The 24,184-nt window shown below is 37.1% G+C and overlaps 1 protein-coding gene across 5 annotated transcripts; it reads right to left on the bottom strand.

Moving 5' to 3' along the window:
* Positions 1-755: 755 nt before the first annotated feature.
* AADAT (aminoadipate aminotransferase) lies at positions 756-23,369 on the bottom strand. Of its 5 annotated transcripts, none has more exons than XM_001498966.5 (13): positions 22,812-23,369; positions 21,994-22,162; positions 20,608-20,740; positions 17,013-17,087; positions 12,178-12,387; positions 10,155-10,220; positions 8,747-8,829; positions 8,183-8,279; positions 6,867-6,928; positions 6,535-6,599; positions 5,111-5,217; positions 2,271-2,372; positions 756-1,312 (listed from the first exon to the last, which is right to left on the bottom strand). In XM_001498966.5, the coding sequence occupies exons 1-13, from the start codon at positions 22,876-22,878 to the stop codon at positions 1,271-1,273; spliced, it is 1,278 nt and encodes a 425-aa protein (XP_001499016.1). In that variant the 5' UTR covers positions 22,879-23,369; the 3' UTR covers positions 756-1,270. The 5 variants fall into 5 exon arrangements, with proteins under 5 accessions (XP_001499016.1, XP_023492066.1, XP_070113227.1 ...); XM_023636298.2 differs by having other exon boundaries at positions 22,436-23,107; XM_070257126.1 differs by lacking the exon at positions 22,812-23,369 and adding an exon at positions 22,329-22,364.
* Positions 23,370-24,184: the final 815 nt, after the last annotated feature.

Here is a 24,184-nt window from a genome sequence, read left to right as displayed (position 1 = left end):
TCTCATCCTTCCTCCAGGCCCTGCGTCTCTCCAATCTCTCCTTAAGAACTACCACTGGTTGCCTTAGAAATAGGGATTTGGGTTTGGTGCTGGCTGATTTGAGTTGAGCTATGAGGTGAGATTTTTGCTCAAGAATTTGAACTGCTGGAAAATGTGGCATCTCATCCAGATGCCAGGAAGATAATAACTATGATGGAGATGTTTATATACACCAAAAGGATGACCTAAATGACAATGACATAAACTTCCTAATTCCTTAAAGGAATTTATAACTTTATAATTACTGGATCTTGGAACACTGTGGTAATTTGTTACACAGCCATAGGAAACTAATACAGGGTATTTATGACAACGCTGTCATAACGAGATCCTGTTCTTCTACATATAACATGTATACGCACAGAAAAACATCTAAAGGTTGGATGATAAATGCTGACAGCAGTTATCACTGGGGGGTCAGATAGAGAGTGATTTTGACTTTATTCCTTACGCTTTCAGGGTTGTTTGAAAATTTTAAAATGAGCATATATTACTTCAATAATCTGATGGGAAAAATAAAGATCTGAAAAGGTGGGAGAGAAAAGTCATTAAAAAAGTATATCCTAAGTACCTCAAAGGGGTTTGGATTTAGACTACATAACTAATAAGAATGTTTTTGTAAGTTGTGTAGTAGTATGAAAATACAATGTAGCAAATTTTTCTAAGTCTTTTAATTCTCCTACTTACATAGAATTAATAGATCTGGTGCCTCTAGGTATATTTAATTTCAGAATTTTATTTTAAAGGGATTTCTATGGTATAACATAATGTCTGCGGTGCTCTTACTGAAATCATTTATAACCGCCAAATTCTAACAATTTTTGCAACAAGCTCTCATTGAATTTTCCTGAAAATAGAAAAACTTCACATTTTATACCATTTTGAACTTGGTTTTCTTACATTTTCAAGATAATTTACTGTAAAATGTTAGTTTCAAAAAATTTATGGGAAATTATTAAGTAATTATAGAGTTCTTTACAATAAAATCCAGGATGAAAATAATCTTTTTTAGGTTAAAAATTTATCAAAAGGTATAAGTGGATTACAAGTATATTTTGGCAATCTGATGGATTAAGGACACTTTAAAAGTTATCTAGTTAAATTACTACAGATATGGCACGTTGGATGAAATTTATTCTGAAAGTCTAACACCAATAATCATTTCTTCCTGTTAAAATGTAAAAATAATTTATCTGAAAAATCTATGAATACTATGATGAGTTTGATTTCTTCATAAAGATTCTCTTATAACTTGGGCTAATCTCTGCAAAGCCTAAAATAGAAAAGAGATAAGAATGAATGAAATTAGGATGTTACTCAGGAAAAGTCTGTCATAACTTTAAAAATTCAAATAAAAAGTATCCATCTTAGGTTGAAATAAAGCAATTAGAAGTCATGTTTAACATTGGCTTTATCTGGGGAGGATGCTATCAATATCCATTAGTAGCATATGCAGATATAAGCATGTCAGATTCCTAGGATTTTGTTTTTATTCTTATAGCCCTCAAGATCATCATTTTCTGTTTTCCCCACCACACAAATTATTTTATTTTTCAAATAATTTCTCACCTGCATATGTATTCTATATAATTGCCCAATTCTACTCATGTGTAAAAGCAGAGAGAGCTTATGAAAAGCATGTTGAATGACATGAGAAAGCAGTAAATAAAGAACATACCAAGAACCAATCCATCTGCCAGGATAAGTATAGACTCTCCTCGATGGCATTGTTCCATGTATGGCTTTTCTATTTGGATTCTCAGGCTCACAGTCCTTAGGAACTTTTTTGTTTTTGCTTCTTATTTTTGGTTAAACCTAGACTATGTGATTATTTTAAGAATATTATTCTATTTGACCCTTGCTGATATTTTTTTCTTCAGAGAAAGAGACTAATGGCTATCATGAATTTGTACTTTTGGCTCCTATTAATTCCATGAAGGAAGGAAAGAGGTTTTCTTCATAACATGTTGGTAATCTACCTAACACCCTTCAGTAGGTCTGAAAACTATTCATGAAGACAATAAAATTTAACTCCAACTTGGTCTCATGCATTTGTCTATTTGCTACCATTAAAATGTATCTTTTAGTGGTAATTTGTGACTTTTTAACAAATATTTATTTTTCAGAAACCCAAGAAGACATTAATTAATGTTGTAACTTACAAAATGAACACATGCACCAAAAAATAGAATTGATATCTAGTGTTACTCTGAAGAAAATATTGTACTCACCACATCCATCTCTTCAGGAGAAGCCAGCGAGTAGGACACTCTAAAGTAAGGGCAAGGAGCTGAACTATCAATGAAGAAAACATTTCCAGGAGTTACTAATACCTAAGAGAGTTTATGGAAAAAAGTGAATTACCATTAAAGAAAAACTGAAAAAAAAAAGGTAAATCTAATCTCAGAGTGGGGGAGGACTTTTTAAGTTTAAAAGCAATTAAAGAAATAACAAGGGCAAAATCAGTTTATATAAAAATTGTGTATGTCATACAATAAAGAAAACATAGAAACTCGAAAATGTTTACAATAAATATGGCTACCTCTTCTCCATATATAAAGAATGCACAGAAACTTAGGAAAAAACCTCACTAAAATTCTAACTTTAATGGGCAAAGAGGAGCTTACAAAAGAAATAGAAATGATAATAAACATGAATAAATGTTTAATCTAACTAGAAAAGTCACGTAAGTTCAAACAATGAGACACCATTTTTAAGTTATCAAATTTGGAAGTGATTTTTAAGCTGGGACCTGAAAGATAAGTAGGTGTTAGCCAAGAAGAAAGTAGAGGAAGAGTATTTTAGAGAGGAAGATACTGAGTGTAAAGGCCCTGCGATGGGAAGAAAATTGGTCCCATCAAAGAACTGAAAGAAAGTAAAAAATTTAATACATAAACTGAAGGAAAGACAATGTTAAGTAAATGTGTCAAGACGGAGTGGGAATGACTGCTATTCGTGATGACCACTGTGGCAGACAGCTCACTGTTACAAAGGACATTTCCTCTGCTTCCTGGCATACAAATATATTCTATTCCCCAGTCTCTTTCTAGTTATATGTGACCACGTGACTGAATGCTAGCCAACAGATGTGAAGTCATGTGTGCGAACTTCTAGGCCTGGCCCATAAAAATCTTCCCATGTGTGATCCACCATGCTCTTTCCATTTTGTAACCATCCTGGAATCTGTGTTAAGGTTGAAGAGCAAGAAGATGGAAGGAACCAGGGTCTCTGAATGACTGCTTGGAGTAGAGTTGCCTGCAGATCACATCTTTGAAAATTTTATGTAAGTCAGAAATAAACTGATTATGTTAGTCTTTGAGACTACTATCTAGTACAATTGTGATATTTAAAAGCATTAAGTAACTGCTTGTTGATTCATAGTATAAATCTGGGTACTGTCTGCTAAGATAAGGTGAGTTGCAGTGAAATGATTTGGGATACTCTGGGGAGAAGATTTCAAGGCAGAAGATGGGTTTCTGTGTCCTGATTAACAATCAAATGAAAATCATCATTTCTCCCAATATAGTGGGAAAGTTTGGGGATGTGCTAGAAGCAAGTTGCTATAAGAGAAGGGAGTGGTTATTACCACTCTTTGCAAGAGTGGTTATTACATCTCTTTGCAAGATGACCAAAATCTGGGCCAAGGCAGTGGTGACAAAGTTGGAGGTTAGAAAAAGTAAAGGTATATGCAACAGGATGTTTGGAATAAATGAAGAGGCTGAAAGAACTCCAATAAAATCTGAAGTCTATATCCTTAGCACCCACCTCAGAGATATACACAAATAGCCACTTATGAAATGTTTTTGGTGATAATGGCATTGATAGAAAAGCAAAGAAAATATTAAATGATTGATTTATTAGACTAAAATGTATTTCTTTGAAATGTCAGTTACGTATTTATTAAGTACCTACTATGTGCTGTTAGTAGGATTAGAACAATTAATAGAGCATGAGTCCTGTCTTCAGGTGAGAAGATTAGAGAAGATGAGTGACTTTCCCAGGGAAGCGGAGCTAGCACAGAGGTCCAGTCAGTCGGTTCCCAGGTTTAACCTCGAGACCACCTTGTCTCTTATGGATAAGCATCATGCCTTGCCAACATCAACACAATCTCCTCCTTTGTACTTATTGCTTCAAGACAAAAGTGATCCTAGAAACAGATCTTAGTGCTTACAGAGACAGACAAACATGATAAAGGTATTAATTAATGGAGAAAGGATAATTTATTTGGTAAATTGGAAAGCTACACAGAAAAATATTTAGATTTCTTAGCTTAATCAATGCCCTTGAAAGAAATCTAAGAATTACGATTTAAGTACAAAAGAAGAAAAAAATAACCCAGAAGAAATCCTCTTGGGCTAATTTTAAGTGAAAGAAGCAGGGTACGAACTTATCTGTGTAGTTTTAACCATGCAAAATAATTGCATAGCCCAAATACCAGGTATCTACAAGCTCTTCAAGAAAATATAACACAAATGGTCACAAAATCTGGGTGGTGAAATTATGGGCTATTTAAAAATTTTTCATTATACTTTTATGCGTTTTCCAAGTTTGCTGCCATGAGTATGCTTTATTTTCATAATCAGGAAAAGAAAGTCCTTCTATTCTAAATACTAATGACTACTATTTATTGAGCAGTTACTATGTGCCAGGTATTAGTCTAAGTGCTTTATACATATTAACTCATTGCATATTAACTCATCATAGCAACCCTATGAGGGAGGGATTCTTATTATCTCTATTTTACAGACAAAACTCAGAGAGGATAACTTACTCAAAGCCATGCATCCAGTAGGAGGTAAAGCTAGGATTCAAACCCAAGGACTTGTGGCGCAGACGCTGTTCTCTTAGACTCTAAGCCAATCAGTAGCTGAGAAGACTGACTCTATTTCCATTAATTTAGACCAGAAGAATAATTATGTAACCCCCAAATCTATTGTGATTTTAATAATGAGATAACATATCTGACATTAAAACATTATGAGTTGGGGTGGTGGGCCACGATAAACATTTCTTGCCGTTTTTATTTAAGTAAGAAATTAAAGAAAAAGTATAACTTTTCCTCCTGTTTTACCTCATTCTTAAGGGCTTTTTCTTCAATCAGATGTGTTACATCATTAATGCCCTTAATCTTAATCCATAAAAATATTCCACCAGTAGGAACATGCCATTCCGCCAAACCTACAAACAAAAGAAGAGAATAAATATCTTCCAAAGGTGTTTTTGATGATATCGAATATATCACTTAATGACATAATTGCAGTTAATCGAAACTAGGATTTCCAAAAAAGTTTCTTCAGTGATACGCTTTTTTAAAAATATAATTTTAAGAGCCCTTAAAATAGATGTTGTGAGTTTTATTTCAAAAAGCGAGTGAGTGAGAGGGTGTGAGGGAGGGAGGGAGACTCGTGTGTATGTTTATAATTTCAGTCAGTCTCGGGACTGCAAGAAATCAAGCGCTGATGTCTACCTTCCTTAGTTAGAACCAGGCTTAGGACAAATACGGCTCTTTCAGTTTTAGAAGCGGATTCTTCAACTCTTTCTAGATTCTTCCAGTGTTTCAATAAATGCTATCATTTATGTCATAGTTTAGAAGGCCAATGGATTAGAGTTTTTACCAGAATGTAATTAATTATGAAAAGAAGTACTTAAAATTCAAGAACTCCAGGTGCAGTTGTAGGCTTTATATTTCATTGAGTATCAGGATAGAGAAATCAAGAAGGAAGGATAATTATTTTGATTTTAGTTGTCTTTTTTAAAAAAACTTGCTGTTGATTAAAATCTTTTCTTCAACTCCACTATACAAAGTGGTAGAATAGCAGTCTTATAAAAAAAGATAATATTATGTTTTTACCAAGACTTTATAGGGAATAAGATATGAAAGAAATAAGGAACTGATATTTTTTATTTACTATTATTCATACCAAAGAAACTTTTAATGATATAATGAAAGCCATGTAATCCATTTGACATTCTTCCTTAATAGAAAAATTAAATCTAAATGATCCGGCAATCAAATTAGCAATAGATAATATTAGACACATATATGAAGTTAATGATTAGAAGGCAAATAATCTGTAGTGAGAAACCTGCCTTAGATTGTACTATTTGTCTTTATACAGTCTAGTTAGAAAAGGAGTATGTTGTTTGTTTGACAATTCCTCTTTTATTTGGGGCAAAACTTTGAAATAACTAAAACCTTTTGAGTATAGATGTTATATAGCTTTAAGTAAGTTCTCGCTGGTTGATTTTTAGACTAGTTTTTCTTTTTGTAACCACAAATTCTTTGCAGCAGACAGTAGAGATAGGTAGAATTGTGTCAGGGTTTGCAGACTGCTACTTCTGAGATGATTTACAGGGTAACATTTTTCTTGACAAGAATACTCCCGGATCCTTGTTTCTTTCCCCCCAGGATTATTAACAATCCTTTCGACTGTTTATCACCCACTCGTGTAGGTGCTACTGCTCATCCCAGGATGGGATGTAGATTCTGCTCACCACTTAACCACTTGTCTGCAGCTGCCAACAAGGCATCCTTCTGGTTTCTGTAGAATTGAGCAACCCTAGAAGAAGAAAACAACGAAAAGGATGTATTTACTTTATTGATTGCAGAAACTAAAAGGCTCTAGAGTCCAGTCTTTAAAAATCTGTTTTCTGTCTTGACTCAAATGTTGAATGCTTGATAAGGGGATAGAGCATATTTATTTGACCTGTCTGATGGTATACTTGTTACCACTGTGTTCTTTCTTTCATTGTGGAACAATTAAAAAATGAAAATTAGTAAAGTCAAGTCTACTTCTCTGTAAAATATGGAACCTAAAATACAATACCTCTCAACATGAGCCAGGAAGCCCTCTTCTCCCCATTGGCGTAGAAGATGTGATATCAAAAACTAAAAAAGATGACAATAACAAGTGTCATGGTTCATCCTCTAAAATGTGTTTTTTGCCAAGTGTAAAAGCGAGTCACTCTTGGTTATGTATAAACTACCATAAGGAAATATAATAAGCTGAACCAAGCTTTATACAGTCAGTGATTTATAATAAATGTTAATAACAATGACAAGAATGAAAAAGACAACAAATATTTATATAGTACTTGCTATGTGCCAGAAACTATTATAACATGTTAATATATTTTAGCTAATTTAATCTTCATAATAACCTGATTAGGCAGGTTACTATTTCTATTTTACCGATGAGGAAACCAAGGCACAAGGGTTAATTTAACTTTCTTGAGGTCGCACAACTAGTCACAGAGCCTAGATTTCAAGTCAGAATATCCAGCTCCAGATCCATGCCATTAATTACCATACTGTACTGCCTCTCTAAATATAAAAAATATATAGTAGATGTATAAAGTTATGTAATGTATTTGGAGATTATTCTATCTAAAATGGAAGTTCTAAATTTTACCAATGGATAGTGAAGTTTTGTTGATAACAGATACAAGAAATATGGAAAAGTCCCCAACTTGATAAAAGACAGGGACTTCTGCACTTTATAGAATGTACCATATCAAACAAATGTGCTGTTCTACATAAGTTTTTCTATGCATTTTGCGTTGTTAGGAAGCAATTCTATTCTCTCTCTTGATTCTCAAGACTGCATTTGGGATGGATCCATTAATGTCTCAAAGCTTGTGAGGAATTTTTACATTCTCCAGAATTAATTTTACTTTATTTTAATTAAAATACAATCCAACTAATGCTTTTAGGGGAGGTTAGCACATGTGCAATGAAAGCACAGTAAGTCACTGGACTGGTTTGGAATTCTTGTTCCGGTTATAGATCCCAAGACAATGAAGCTCAAGTTTTATCACTTCACCAAACCCAGTTCCATTTTGCTCAGTTCAATAGTTTTTATGGAGTTCCTGGGCTAGATGCTATGGACACAAGATGAATAAGATAGCCCGATTCTCAAGGAGTTTTGTCTATGTCGGAGAATAACACCAGGTTAATTCAATTCTCATTTGTCTTAGAGTAAACCTCTGCAGTGTCGAGTTTTTTAATTCAGTCTGTGTTGGAAACTAGAGATTCAATATCACTGCTTTCCCTCCCTGCTACCTTAACTCAATCTTACTTGCCAACATCTATTTTCTATCTTACCTGATTAAAAAAAAATCCTATTTCCTAAATTGTCCTTACCTGTGCAAAAGTGTTAGGATGCAACGATGAAACTTGTGTGTGTAAAACAATTCTCTCTATCAAGAATTTTGGACCAGTTATAAACCCTATTCTCAACCTACACAAAAGAGAAAAGGAACAACACCAATCTTTTATTAACAATTAATACATGTCACTTTCCTGAATTCATTAGGAAGAGAGTTGTAACCTGGGGGCAAATGGACCTAGACAATTAAAACATTCCGATAAAACTAACTACTACTTCTTTAAAATACAAATTTAAATTTAACTGTACATTTAAAATGTAACCCAAGTCTGACCAAGTATTTCTAAATGTGCTCTTTCATGTATGAAACCAAAACCTGACCTGTCCATCTACAACTTTACATTAATGGCCAAGTTCCTGTGACTACTGGAGATCAATAGAGAGAAAAGGTCAATATTCATATTCATAATTAAACTGGCATTTTAAGACAAGTGGAATACAAGCATCTTAAATGAAAAGAATTGTTTGGACTAGAAGATACTGAGGTACAGTCTCTATCTCTCTTACATCTAGTCGAAGGTAGAGAAACAGGGCCTTACCCAGAGGACAGGACTTTTGAAAAAGAGTCAGCTCTGATGACACGCCCATCAACGTCCATGGAAAGAAATGATGGTACCCAGGACTTGAAATGGAAAAAAAATTACTGTTGCTTTGAGAAGTCTGTTAGTGACTGTGTAACCACTTCATGTAGAGAATAGAGAGGGCACAGATTTGAATCACAGTAGCACAACCACCTTTTCTGTTACCTTTATCTCAACTCTTTAAAATGGAATAAGAGACAGAGATTCATGTTCTTTTTATTAGTACCTGCCTGTCTTCGTGGCTTGTCTGCCAAAAACACATACAAAGATTTACTCATTTGTTCAAGATGCCATTATTATGAATTTAGGAAAACCTTAACCAGGTCCTCCTTGCCCCAAGGATAGAAATCCAGGATTAACAGATTTAGAGGAAGGATTCAAGAAAAACTAATTTGGATAAGATCAAAACGAAGAGGGCCAGTGGCATTCAGGATTGTTTAGAGACAGAATACTGATCCTTAGAATAACTAGAAAGATTTAAAAAAATGAGAATGAAGATAAGAAATTTATTCAATATGTAATATTGACTTCAATAATAGATGCATACAAGAAAGCAGGCCATGTTCATGTTGAGGGTCGGGTGTAGGTAGGCAGACATGATATTTGGGCAAACCATATAGAAAAATCAAGAGTTTTTGTTTCTTTTCAGTAGGTTTAAAGCGGGAACCAAATCCAAGGATATATTCTCTGCAGTCTTGAGAGCAAATAAAGATAGCATTTGACTTTGAGGAATCAGGCATTGGGAGTCTGTACCACTACTATTGTCTATTAGGAAACAGTGATCATGAAAAGTGGTGTATATAGTGAGGAGGAAGCTAAAAACCCATTATTCTGCAGGTAAGATCCAGGACCTAAATGACAGGGATGGCAAATAGGTGGCATGCTGCTAGTAACACCTTTTCCTATGTCCATAATGGACATCACTAATTGAGCCCTCTTTCTCTTTCAGCTTGAACACAGATTCCAAATCCTTCTCAGACATCATTCCAGTCAGCCACTACCAAGAGACTGAAGTTGACACCCAAGAGGAAACCCAGTTCATCTTGGTATGATGTTTAAGGAGCCATGGACTAGGGTTTGGAGCTCAAGAAGACTATTAGTCCTGACTTACTCTGTTTGCCCAAATGCATGGTACAGAGAGCCAGCTACTATTTTAAAGGCAAATAATTTCTGGAAAAAGCAGCAATACCAGAAGTGAAAAGTACTATTTCCATGATAAAACTGACAGACTAAAAGTTGAAGCAGTGGCAATTTAACAATCATTTATTCAATTTCAATGTAAAAGTGGATTAGCAGCCAGGCTAAAATCAAATGCAGAGCAATACCTTATCTTCTAATTGTGAAATAAGTTCGCATTGTCACTTACCTTGTTGAACTGGAGAAAATAGTAAGGATCATCTTCTATTATGAGGAAATCATATTTTCTTGCAAACTAAAAAAAGGTTAAAGTAGTATATTTATTTCTTAAGAGCTATTTAAAATTAAAATCATTTGGAATCATAATTCTTTGTCCTCATTCATTCAAGAAGCTACTGAGTTGAAGTGCCTATTGTCTAGACAATGAAGACAAAGAGATAAACAAGGCACTAAAGGCTCTTGTCCTCATGAACTTACATTCTAGTGGGAAAGACAGAACATACATCAGCCAATGGATAATGAACAGAAATATTAGATGGCATTTTAAGGGCGAGCCAGAACATTAAACAGGGTGATGTTTGAGAGAGAGAGAGAAAGAGAAAAGAGAGAGAGAGAGACAGGGTAGCTATTTCAGGTTGAATCACTGGGAAGCTCTTCCTGACAAAGTAACAAGAGGGCTCAGAGGAACAGGAAGGAGCCAGTTGTCCAAATATCAGGAAGAAGATTCCAGACTGAGGGATAAGCAAGAGCAAAGGCCCTTGGGTGAGAAAAAAAAACTTGATATGTTTCAGGGTAAAAAGTAGGCCAGTGGGGCTGCAGCAAGGGGGCTGCAGCCATGATAAGAGATGACAAGGCTTGAGAATAGATGACCGGGTTGCCTAGCTTTGCAAGGCAGATAAAGGAATTTGGATTTTACTTTAATTCCAAAGGGGAAGCCACTGGAGGATTATAAACAGGAGGATCATGAGACTGGCTTTACACTTACATTTCCCCCGGGGAAGGACATGAGTGGATGCTGTGAGAAGAATGAATGGTTAGAGATCAAGAATGGAGTGCAGGAAGGGTCCATTGAGGAAACCGTAGTAGCAGACCAGGGAGGGATGGCGGTGTCTGAGAAGACCGTAATAGTAATGGCAGTAGAGAGAAACAAATGGATTTGGGTAAATTTGTGGGTAGAGTCCACAGAATAGACGGGATGTAGGGGGTTGGTGGGGAAGAGAAACGAAAGAGAGGACTAGAAGGTAATGTTCATGGTGGTACTATTTATGGAGATGGAGAATCTGAGGGGCTGTGGATTGGAGGTTTGAGGTGTGGCTAGATAAAATCAAGGGTTCTATTTGGCCATGTTAAGTCTGAAATGACTATTAGACATTTAAGTTGGCTGTTGGATGCAGAAGTTGGATAGAGAAGTTGGATACAGAAGTCCGAAGTTCAGAGGGGAGGCATTTCCATCACAGAATGGAACTTACAGACATAGAACTGGATGAGGCTGTCTAAGGGGAGTGTGTAAATAAGAAAAGAACTCGGGGCAGAACTCAGGATGTGTGAAAAATTAAGAATAAGACAATATTTTGAACATGTATATATTCAGGAACTGTTTGAAATCTTTCTTATGATTCCAATACACAGGATTAAATTCTATATGGATTAACATGGGTTTGGTACTTATTTTAAAAAGCTATTTATAGTGAAGGCTAGGGGACACAGGGACATAAAAGAGACTTTACAAAAAGGCACATTTCTCTTATTTGTCAAAATTTCTGTATAGCTCAATATGTGTTGATACTTTTAAAAAATGTTTGTGGTGAGAAGCTTAGGCACTGCAGTCAGGTATGTAAAAGAGACTTTACAAAAGGAACATGCCTCTTATTTTTAAAGAATTTCTTTGTAACCTGAAATGACAATGAGTAAGAAAGAGAAGAGACAAGTTGAAAATACAAAAATAAAATAACGAAAATCAAACCTGGGGTCAAATATTAAATAACCTCATAAAATTTAACATCAGGCCAAGAATGCTATTTCTTTTTATGAAAATATCAATTAAAGGGAAAGAAAAATCTCCTAGTTAACAAAGCATGTAGTAATTCCTTATGTTTACATTCTTAGGACCCGTGGCATAGATGACTTCTTTTTATTAAAAACTATCTTCCTTGAAAGCAACAGGCTACTAAGAAAGGGAACTTGGACAGTACACTTCTAAAAAGTCAAAAAGAAACAAGAGCATAGTCACATAACACATTCTTTTAGAATACCTCATAGATTTCCTTTTTGCGGTTCGCTGTGAATGAGTCTCCAGTAGGATTACTGCCATTTGGGATAGTATAAAGAAATTTGGGAGTGTTTTTCTTGGGGTCCTTTGAATCTTCTGGTTTCCATTTGGAAAGTATTTCTCTAAGGGAGTCTGGTATAATCCCATATTCATCACTGGAAACATTAATAATGTTGCAGCCCAGTGGTTGCAGCTGTTGAGCACACAGAGAAAAGAAAGCCCAAGATTCAGATATGATTACAAAATATCAGTGCCGTTGGCTCTTCTTATACTAAGAATGTTATTGTTATACCCTTAAACATACAAACCTGCACTCAGCTCTATGCTCCAGAGGGTTGAGGTTATGTATTCTAATTCTATTGTTGCCCTGGGGTAGATTTCATTATTGTTCAAAAATATCCTCTGTCAAATCCCAGAGGAAGGATTAAACTTCGTTGCTCATATATGTCAGGCTTGGCCATGTGTCTTGCTCTGGTCAATAAATTGTGAGAAATGATATGTGTTTCTTCCAAGCAGAAGCTTTAAAATCCAGCTCGTTTTCTCTATTTTTCTTTTCCCTCTGCTTTAAGACTGGCAAGGTTTCAGATAGAGGCTGCTTCTGTCAACTTGGGGCTTAGGATAAAGATCACATGCAACAGAGCTGCACTTGCTTTGTGGTGAACATGTAGTGGGAAAGAGAAATAGGTCTCTGTAGCCATAAGCCACTGAGATACTGGGGTCATTTGTTATGCAGCATAACCTAGCCTCTTCTGACTGAATTATCTTTATAGTTATAATTAGAACTGGTTTATAGGGTAGGTGTTTATTAATGAATCCTTTTTGACAAAGTAAATTAATCATGTAAAGCATCTGTTATGCTAATACATAAAACAGTTGCAAGCAGAGGTGATATTCGAAATATTTAACAAGAGGCATAGCATGGGCACATCAGATATAGCCAAGGGCTGGAATGGGGGCCTGGAGGCCCCCTGCCATGATATAGTATTAACTCTGCATCATGGCAGGTTCAGGGTGGTCCTAACAGAGGGCCCAAGGAAGCCAGGGTAGTGATGGGGCAGCTGAGGAGGATCAGGGCAGCAGCTCACCAAGCAATGTGGAAAGTATTTCAATACTTAACCAATTGATAAGGTTGAACTGGCAAGTAGTGGCCTTGCTTATAGACATAGTTTAATAAAAACCTTGTGGAATCTCATTTGTGGATGAACATAAAGAAAAAAAATCTGAACTTAAGAAATAAGAATAATTGCGTGAAGTTCTCAGGAAAAAATTTCAAAGGATAAGCAAGCTTTCTAGCAGTCAAATAGACTTAAGCACTAAGTGGGAATAATCCAGACCCTACTTATGACATATTTAAAAGTTCGTAGACTTAAAAAGCACATCTATCATGAATAAAACAAATCAATATTGGGCCATGAAATAAACACATATTGCTTATTAGCATCTTTCCTCATAGCTTGGCACACAGTTTCTTTTTGGGGATGTGAAAACATTTGTGCGTGTGTGCATGCATGCTGTTTATGTAGTCTCTGGTTTTCTATTTACAGGCATTATGTAATCTTAAGCCTTAGGAGTTTAGGAAAATAGTTAATAATTAGTATCCAATCATTAAGAAAAAGCAATTATTTTACTTTAGTTTTTTTACTGTGGTAAATAGATGTATAACAAAAAATTTGCCATTTTAGCGATTTTTAAGTGTACAATTCAGTGGCATTAATTACATTCGCTATGTGTGTATTCATCCTCACTATTGATTTCCAAAACTTTTTCATCACCCCAGAGAGAAACTCTGTACCCATTAAGTAGTAACTCCCCATTCTCCTCTACCCCAGACCCGAACCTCTAATCTACTTTCTGTCTCTAGGAATTTGCCTATTCTAGATACTTCATATAAGTGGATTAATAAAATATTTGTCCTTTTGTGACTGGCTTTTTTCAGTTGGCATGTTTTAAAGGTTCATCCATGTTGTAGCATGTATTAGAACTTTGTCTCTTTTAATGCTGAATAATATTCTGTTGCATGTAAATATCACATTTTGTTTATCCATTCATCCATTAATGTACACTTGGCTTGCTTCTGCCTTTTGCCATTGTGAAAAGTGCTGCAATGAACACTTGTGTACAAGTATCTGTTTGATCTCCAGTTTTCAATTCTTTTTGGGTATATAGTAGGAGTGGAATTAACAAGTCACATGGTGATTCTATGTTTAATTTTTTAAGAAAGTGACAAACTGTTTTCTACAGCAGCTATACAATTTTACATTTCTACCAGCAAAGTACAAGTGTTCCAATTTCTCCACATATTCACCAATACTTGCTATTTTCCATTTTCTTAATAATAGCCATCCCAGTAGGTGTGAAGTATTATCACACTACGTTTTTAATTTGCAGTTCTGTAATGACTAATAATGTGGAGCATCTTTTCATGTGCTTATTGCCCATTTGTATATCTTCTTTGGAGAAATGTTTATTCAAGTCCTTTGTCCAGGTTGTTTGTGTTTTTGTTGTTGAGTTGTAGGTCTTTATAAAATACAGATATTAAGCCCTTACTAGCTATATGATTTGCAAATATTTTCTCCCATTCTGTAGGCTTTTTCACTTTCTTAATAATGTCCTTTGATGCACTAGTTTTAATTTTTTTTCTTTTGGTGGGGAAGATTGGCCATGAGTTAACATCTGGTGTCAATCTTTCTCTTTTTGCTTGAGGAAGATTGTCACTGAGCTAACATCTGTGCCAGTCTTCCTCTATTTTGTATGTGGGATGCTGCCACAGCATGGCTTGATGAGCGGTGTGTAGGTCTGTGCCTGGGATCCAAACCCATGAACCCTGGGTGGCTGAAGCAGAGCACCCAAACTTAACCACTACACCACTGGACCAGCCCCTAGTTTTTAATTTTTGATGAAGTCCAATTTATCTATTTTATTTTGTTGTTGTTTGTGTTTTTGGTGTCATATCTAAGAATTTAGTGGCAAATTCTAATTTTAAATTAGTGGCAAAGGCCATGAAGATTTGCCATTATGTTGTCTTCTAAGAGTTTATAGTTTTAGCTCTTACACTTATGTTTTTGATCCATTTTGAGTTAAATTTTTATATGATGTGAGGTGAGGGCCCAGTTTCTTTCTTTTGCATGTGGAAATCCAATTTTCCTAGCACCATTTGTTGAAGAGACTATATTCTTTCCCTACTGAATAGTTTTGGTACCCTTTTCGAAGTCAGTTGGCCACAGATGTATGGGTTTGTTTCTGGACTTTTAATTCTATTCCGTTAGTCTATATGTTTATCCTTATACTAGTACCCCACTGTTTTGATTACTGTAGCTTTGAAGTCAGTTTTGAAATTGGGAAGTTGGAGTCCTCAAACTTTGTTCTTCTTTTTCAAGATTGTTTTGGCTATTTGGGCCCCTTCCAATCCCATGTAGACTTGAGGATTGGCTTGTCTATTTCTGCAAAAAGGCTATTGGAATTTTGATAGGGATTGTGTTGAATCTGTAAATGGCTTTGAGAGTATTGACATGTTAACAATATTAAGCCTTCCAATCCATGAATAGGTTCCATGGACAGGTGATGTCATTCCACTTATTTGGGTCTTCTTTAATGTATTTCAGCAATGTTTTGTAGTTTTTAATAGACAACTCTTTCATTTCCTTTGTTAGATTTATTCCTAGATATTTTATTCTTTTGGATGCTGTTGTAAATGGAATTGTTTTCTTAATTTCCTTTTAAGATTGTTCATTGGAAAAAGAAATTTCTATAATATCAATTTTATCCCTACTTAGGAGTGTTGAGAAAATATGCCTTTCATTAAGACTAGCTAATTGCTTTATATGTTAATTCTTACAAAGATACTATTAAATTAAAAAAAAAGAATCCATGAGGCTAGAATCAATAGAACATAAAGGTCATCTGATTCAATTCCTCTACTCTAAGCTAGAATTACTTTCACAACATTTGTGTTTGGTGGCAGTTGAGAGTAACTTTGAGCACCTGCAATAATGGGCAATGCTTTACCTCCATAGGAGTCAGGTAAGGCTGATGGTTAGAAAGTCCTCACATTGAGTTGAAATTGTTTCCCTGTAGTTTTCACTCTTTTGTTCTAATTCTGTCCACATAAGGGCATGTGCAAATAAATCCAATTCCTCTGTCCCATGGATAACTTTTATATGTTTGAAGACAATTCTCATGTCTCTGTTGAGTCTTCTCTTTTTGGCGAAAATAGCAGTTGCCATAACCATTCATCATATGATGTGGTTTCCCATTCCCTATTCACTCTGATTATTCTTGTCTAAGTGTGCTCCAGTTTATGTATATATCTATCCTAAAGTATTGTGACCTAAAGCAGCCTAATTTTCAGCACTGTGTTCTGAGCAGTGCACAGCAGAGCCAGGGGATCAGCTTCCTCGTTCTGGATATTATAGTCATGTTAATTTAACACTGGAGTGGAAAGTCCTAATTATACTACATTGGTTTACAGTTATATTAAATTGACATATAACATGATTATACTTAGGCATATGGTAATAAAAGATGGTAATGAAAAAATAAGTTTCTGTAAATTGTCACATTTTAAGTGAAATAATAAGAAAACTGGACATGATTTTGCACAACTTAATTTTAGCACCTGTACACTTAGATTTTGTAAAAAGAAATGTATAAAGCAGAGGGTATATTTAACATATTTTGCATAGATCATTTAGGATTCTCCTGTTTACAGATGAAAGATGCTATTTTATTTTTCAGTGCACAGATAATTCTAAAGGTACATTGGTTTCTTCTTATTAGTTATAAGAGACAGAGTTGCTTTTTGTAAAAATGTATACTCACAGCTTGAAGTGTTCCTGGGTAAACAGGTTCATTTATGAGGATATTATCTCCAGGATTAATGATCATTTCAAATGCCTAACAAAAGAAGCATAGGTTAGCTTGGATAGCATTGTTTCCATTATTAGAACTCCCTCTTTTTAAGTTTGAGCTCACTAAGATTCTAGAGAAGGAGTTAGCAAATTTTCTGTAAAGTGCCAGATGGTACCTATTTTGTGGGCCATAGTGTGGCTGTTGCATTGCTTAATGATGGAGATACATTCTGAGAAATGTGTCATTAGGCAATTTCATCCTTGTGTGAACACAACAGAGTGCACTTACACAACCCCAGAAAGTATAGCCTACTACACACCTAGGCCATGTGGTACTAATCTTATGGGACCACTGTCGAATATGTGGTCTGTCACTGACTGAGATGTAGTTCTGTGGCTCATTACTGTACTCATCTCTCCCTCTACAGTGAGAAAGCAGCTATAGACAATATGTAAACCAATGGGTGTGGCTGAGTTCCAATAAAACTCTATTTACAAAATCAGATGAGGCTGGATTTCATTCTCAAGCCATAGTTTGCCAACCTCTATTCTAGAGTAAGATGAAAAATAACATAACTGGTTTGGCTCCTAAAATTTATTTATTCCTTCTTTGAAAATTTATTAAGTATATACTATAAGCCAGGCCTGTGTAAGATGTGGAGATAAAATGATGAGATTATGACATGGTTGTTACCTTCATGGAGCTACTACTTCACTGGGAAAGCTAGATGCTAATCAAATAATTACTCAAATAAATGTATATTTAAAAACAATGATTAGTGCCATTAAGTATAGATGCACAATGTTATAAGAGCTCATTGTAGGAGGACTTGGGCATTCAGGGAATTCAAGGCATTCAGGGAAAGCTTCCTTGAGGAAGTGATGAATTGGTTTGGGGGTAACAATAGGTACATTTTGAGAAACTGAAGGAATTCTGTGGCTTGAAGCAGAGTATCAAGAAGTGAGCAGGGTGAGATCAGAAGTGGGCAGAGACCATACCATGTAGGCATTTGGGTCAAGGGAGGCCAATAAGAATTTTAAGTACAGGGTGGGAAAGGGAGTCACATTATTTGACAAGCATTTTGAGAAAATCCTTCTGGCTGCAATATGAAAGTATAAAAGAGGAGTGAGACTCCATATGGAAAGTTTGGGAAATTTTTAGGATTATTTTGGAAGTTTTTGCTGCAGTCCTGGGGACAGATGAGGGTAGTCTGGTCATGGTGATGATGGTGAAATAGGAGGGAGAACTGAGTGGCATTTAGGAAATCAAAACCAACAGAACATAATTTTGGACTACAGGGGAGTGAGGAAGGAGAGGTGTCAAGAATGATTCCTAGATTTCTGGCTATGGAAGTAGACAGATGGTGGGAGTGGTGCCGTTCACTGAAAAATAGAATCCAAAAGTTGTCCATTTCTGAGGGAGAAGATGATGAGTATGTTTTGGTTTGAGGTGCCTTTGAAACATCCTGTGATGGTGTCAGGTGGACAGATGGACAAATGGTTTTGGAAGGAGCTTGGAAGTTACTAGTATATGATTGAGCACATGGTTGTGAATGGAGCTACCCAGGGAGTATATAGATTAAGGGGAGAAGAAGTTTAAGGACTGAGCCTTGATAAACTCCAATAAATAAAGGCGGTGTAGAGGAGGACACTGTGAAGGAAGCAGGGCAGGTGGGCCGGAGGGGAGCTGCCCAAAGTGGTGAGAGAGAGCCAGAGGAGGAGAGTGTTTCCAAAAGAATAGGAAGGCCAACAGTGTTAAAGGATATTTAGAAGTCAGGTGAGACAAGGCTTGACAAATCCCAGGAAATTTTGCAGACAATATTACTCCCACTGACATCAAAAGAGCTGGACAATAGATTTTTCCAGCCTAAATCAAAGGGGTCTATTATGACTAAATCTTACGTAAGTCACAGAATAATCCTTTCTTACCTGTGATGGTTCACAATCCTCAGTTCAAGCCTCTCCTTCCTAGCATTTTAACAACCTACATCTTATGGCAAACAGTATGGCCATTATCAATTGAGATGGAAGATTTGACTTTTGTTTCCTGATTTGGCATAGGATGTTCCATTTACCTTTTCCTTATGAGCTTTTGGTATTTTACGACGAAGAGTGTCCTCCCCTAAAAAGTTTATAATTGATTTGGGCTTTATAGGACCTCCTAGCACCAAACAAATTACTTGGGTGGCGTGTGCCTTATCAATAGACCAAATAAAAACCTAATTACGCACATTTTCCATGTCAATTAGGGGACATGAGAATGTCAAATAGCCTAAATGAAAAGGGAGGGGTGTTTAATATCTGGTAGCACTGTTTAATAGATGTAGATAGAAACACAGGTGCCTAAAATAGCCATCCTGGAGAACAAAATGGAAGAAATATTAAACCAGATTCCCACTAATGCCTCTGTAATAAGCATTCTATAATGAGTTATTGATTTATTTGGCCATCTATGCTATCTCCATTCTTTGATATAACTGATGTTGTGACAGATAAAGAAGAAACTGTCTTGAGCATCTTTCTGGGAAAAAAGTTCATAGTATACCTTCCTAAGAAAAGAATTTCATTGACAAAACTTTTTTCATATTAGTCTATGGAATCACAAATGTTTCTCTTCAAGCAAACTCTTGAATGGTAGCTAACCCTTTTATTTTTCCTAATTGAATACAAAAAGAGGAAGAAAAATTACAAAGATTCTTATTACTTCAATACATTATTCTGTAGTAATAATGTAAGTAAAATTCATTAAAGCTAACCAGATTACAGCTTTCACATTTACATAAAAAAGAAAAACAAAGCTACTCTGGTTTAAGATAAGTAAGAGTAATATTTTAATCTAGATGTGAAGACTGGATATAGAGAATCTTCATCCAGGACTAATTATTAATGAAAAAGAAAAGGAAAAAAACAGATAAAACTGAGAACCATAGGTGAAGTCTCTTTATTTTGGGAACCCCTGAGTTGTGGTTACATCTGTGGAGTTCCTGGAACCTAGGTGAGAGGCAGATGGAATAATTGGGAGAGGGGGAGAGGGAGGGAGAGAGAGAACACGAGAACCTAGAGAGAAGTCAGAGACAGTGACATATACATAGATATAGGGAAGCAGAGCCAAGAGCGAGACAAGGTATAATCAGTGGCGAGCACAGATGATTACATAAGCAGACATGCAAAAGTCTAACATTTCTTCTCAGGAGTATCAGGATCTGCCCTTTAAAGAATTTCAAAATCATATTGAAATGTCATAACTATAGGCATAAATCAAAATGTAACCTGAATCTTTGAGCCAGATGAAATTAAGCAGTGCTCACTAAGCATCTGGTGGGAGTGGAGTACTCGAATCTTGTTTTAATGATTCACATCTCCAGGTCATTGACAACATGATCTATGTTTAAGAAAAGTCAGGTGGGTGAATGTCTTTAAGTTCCCTATTTATAATTCTAAGTAAAGACAAGACAGACTACCAGGAACTCACAAAACACGATCCTCTTGTAGCTAAGTGAGAGATGACTGTTTTTGTGAACCTATTTGATTCTTAAGGTGGGGGTACCCTTTCTTCTCAGTCTTACCTTACAAAGACCGTCTTGGCTGCCAGATGTGACACATATCTCCATTTGTCCTTGGCTGGATGGATAATGGATGGTGGGAGGATTATGCAATCTTATTTGTAACTGTTTCAGCCAGGACAACAGCTCTGGGATTCTAAAGCATAAAATGTATTTTCAAATTTATAGTAGTAAAAAATCATAATAGTAGACAGGAATTAAATGGTAGCTTTATACAAGAAACTTTATAATTCAATTTAAAGATCCTCAAATGCTTTTTGACAATATTAATATTGCTATTTAAAAAAGAAGGAAACAGACTTAGAGATTAAGAAATTCACATAGGGGCTGGCCCGGTGGTGTAGCGGTTAAGTTCATGTGCTTCGGCGGCCCAGGATTAGCTCGTTTGGATCCTGGGTGTGGACCTATACACTGCTCATCAAGCCATGCTGTAGTGAGCATCCCACATAAAAGAACTAGAAGGACTTACAAATAGGATATACAACTATGTACTGGCACTTTGGGGAGAAAAAAAAAAAGAGGAAGATTGGCAACCAATGTTAGCTCAGGGCCAAACTTCCTGAAAAAAAAAAAAAAGAAAAAAAAAAGAAATTCACATAAAGTCAATCAGCCAGTGATTAAATAAGCTGAGACTGGACTCTGTATCTTTCTTATTCCAAAGCCTACACTCTTTCTTTTCCACCAGAACATTTACTGCATAATCGATTCTTAGTTCTCCTTAGGAAAATTTCCATAGGCCACCTAGAAGTTCAGGTTCAATAAGTTCTTTCTATCATGGAAAGAAAAGCCTATGTATGTATTACATATAATTCATATATGTATAACATGTATTATATTTCAATATACTTTTCAATCACAGAACCAAGAAGCCTTTAATAATTTACAGACACTCCATAAATTGTCCTTTATCATTGGAAGAAGACCAGCTAAGGAAAGTCTTAAGGTATGTGTTCCAGCTTGCTTTTAAGAAATTAAAGGCATCTGCACTGAGGCCAAATAGCTGCCTGCAACTATTAGGGGAACACAATTATTAGACAATTGCCCTGGGACTTAAAATTGCTGCTTCCTGGATCATCTGTTTCCTCCTCTCTACTAAGCTGCTTCTTTACCTAGCTGTCTCATTTCTTCCAGTCTCAGCTCCAATGGTACTTCCTTCTAGAAGCTTTCTCTGACTAGCCCAGTAGTTTAAGATCTACAAGCAGTTACTGAGGAGTGTTACATATTTAATATCCCTGTTGCTCTCAATTATTCTTTGAAAACTCTTCCCCAAACCTTCCTACCTGTTGTATATGCAGTTAAAAGAGACACAAGTCACTTTGTCACTTTATCAATGGGCCTTAGAATATTGCTTATGAAAATGAACTAACAAAATGATCTGTTGATAACTACCCAGAACTTGGAGAATACTGAAGTGCTTTCTTCATCATCTCTTCATCAAATTCGATGGTCTTTCCATCTTCTAGGGTGACAGCAGCAGTCTTAAAAGGGAACACGTTTGGATTTGGTGCTCCAGGAGCCAAAGAGATGGTGGATTTCGGTATCTTTCCCAATAGCTCAGCTGCAATAAATATGTAAGAGAAGAAGAAATACTTTCATTGAAGACTTTCATAAACAGAGATGGTTCAGTATGTTGTATTATAGTCCATAACACCGTAGAGTTTAACAATTTCTAGTGATAGACTGCTAGTCTAAAATAAACATAAAATAACTTTTTCTGGACCTGCCTCACTGGTGGAGGAATGAGGAGCACAGACGTCCAACTAGGTAGGCAGAGTGATCAGGAAGATAAGCAAGGGACCATAACAGAACCCCTCCTTCATTTAGCCCCTACCTGCTTGTGAAGCTTGATGGCTCGCCCTTTTCTCTCTCATTTGCACACTGTGCCGAACCCCCACTCATCTTCCCAGGAAGAGCCTTTCTAGACAGCACGCCCTCTCTCTTCCAAGGATACAACAGCCTGTGTCTCTCTCTATTGCTACTCCTACTACCCTGAGCAGAGAGACCCAATTCCCCGCCTTCCGTTCCAGCCCGAGTGCTGTGCGAACAAGGACTCGGGGCTCTTTTATGTCTGCTTGCAGAGCCTGCATCCCAGGGTGCTCTCACAGGTGAATGAACGACTGCAGCCAGGCGGCAGGAGTCGGCACCGTACTCAGCGGCTCTGGGAGGACACCCGCACCTGGGAGGGAGGCGCCGGCCCCGGGACTCACTCAGGAGTCGGATGGCAGAAGGCTTTCTTGCTGCACTCTGTGCCGTGAGGAACCGTGAGTAATTCATGTCTCGGATACCCAGGCACCAAGCACCGTCTTCAGTAGTTGAAAATTAGAAAAACTAAATGGCTGCGTCTAGTACTGCCTCCGAACTCTAGAAAAGCCACCTGCGTTGTCCCCTCGCTGCGTCTGGGTGCTCCGGCGCGGTGCCGGGGGAGTGCAGCTGAGCCTCCGGCGCTCGGGCTCTGGACCCTGAAAGGGCCTGGGCGGTGGCAAGACTTGCAAAGTCCACCCTCGGAGGCAGGATTTGCCTGCTCTCCCCAGCCCGCGTCCCGCCCCGCCCCGCAGCCTATCCGCCCATCCCGGCCCGGGTCAGTGCCCGTGCCTCGCGGGGGCGGGGAGGCCCTGGCCCCCCTGCAGGGCCGGGCTCAGATAAAAGCGAGGACTCTGGACCTCGCAGCGGGGAGTCGCAGCAAGAAAGCGTCACGGTTGGCCTGAGCGCTGGCCTGGGCTCTTGCCCAGGGCTGGTGAAGGGGCCCGGAAGGACCCCGCGATGCCAGTCCGTGGGTACCATCTGGCGGCGGCTCTGGTCCATTGCAGCCGGCTCGCTAGGCCTCCCGCGCTGGTGTTTACCTGGCCTCTTCTAGCCATACAGACAGCGCGCTCTCCTCCCCCACCACTGCGGTGTTAAATACTGTCCTTTCGTAAATATAACTATAGGCACTATCTTGGAAGTCACCAAGGCGACCCACATGACTTCTAACATCGCTTTCTCCAAGATCTGAGCATTTTAGAGGGCAGAGTATTGATACAAATTTTTGAAGAATCACTCTGAGGGTCTCTTCAAATTTTAGCGTCTCGCCTCCCCGTGGATTTTCTGACCATTCATTAGGGACTTAGGTTGGAAATGTATCTCCAAAGAGACTCATCTTTTCTTACAGAATAATTCCTCCCGTCACCTCCATTTTTCTCTGTGATTTCTCCTTTCTGAATCACCAAAATGGAATGCACAGGGGGTTCCATGTGAGCACTTAATGAGAAGATTTTGAGATATCTTTTTTTATTCTTAAATGGGCATAAATGTGTCATTTACCTTAAACAAATTCCAAACTGGATTCATTCTGAACATTTCTTGAGTATTTCCTGGATGAGTAGTGACACACTGCCAAATGGCTCTCTAGACAGAAATAGATTGGTCAAGGAGACACTTCTGCTCTTATCAAAGTCCTGGCAACAAAAGGATGAGATAACCCAGTGATATCTTTTTACCAGCAGCTCTGGAAACCCAAGAGGCAATAGAATTCTGTGTTCAGAGACTTCAAGTTGTTTAAATCCCATTTGATGATTTACCAGCTGGGTGTCTTTGGAGGAAT

Source organism: Equus caballus, chromosome 2, assembly GCF_041296265.1.
Source record: "Equus caballus isolate H_3958 breed thoroughbred chromosome 2, TB-T2T, whole genome shotgun sequence".
Classification (NCBI taxonomy): domain Eukaryota; kingdom Metazoa; phylum Chordata; class Mammalia; order Perissodactyla; family Equidae; genus Equus; species Equus caballus.
The sequence above is the reverse complement of the archived record's forward strand: the minus strand, read 5'-3'. Positions and strand labels throughout refer to the sequence as shown.

Coding starts and splice junctions, on each gene's coding strand:
- AADAT (XM_001498966.5), bottom strand. CDS start 22,878: ATGAATTACTCACGGTTCCTCACGGCACAGAGTGCAGCAAGAAAGCCT. Junction 22,163..22,811: donor TTCTGCCATCCGACTCCTGA/GTGAGTCCCGGG, acceptor TATTTATTGCAG/CTGAGCTATTGGGAAAGATA. Junction 5,218..6,534: donor TGCAGACAAGTGGTTAAGTG/GTGAGCAGAATC, acceptor TTTTGTTTGTAG/GTTTGGCGGAATGGCATGTT.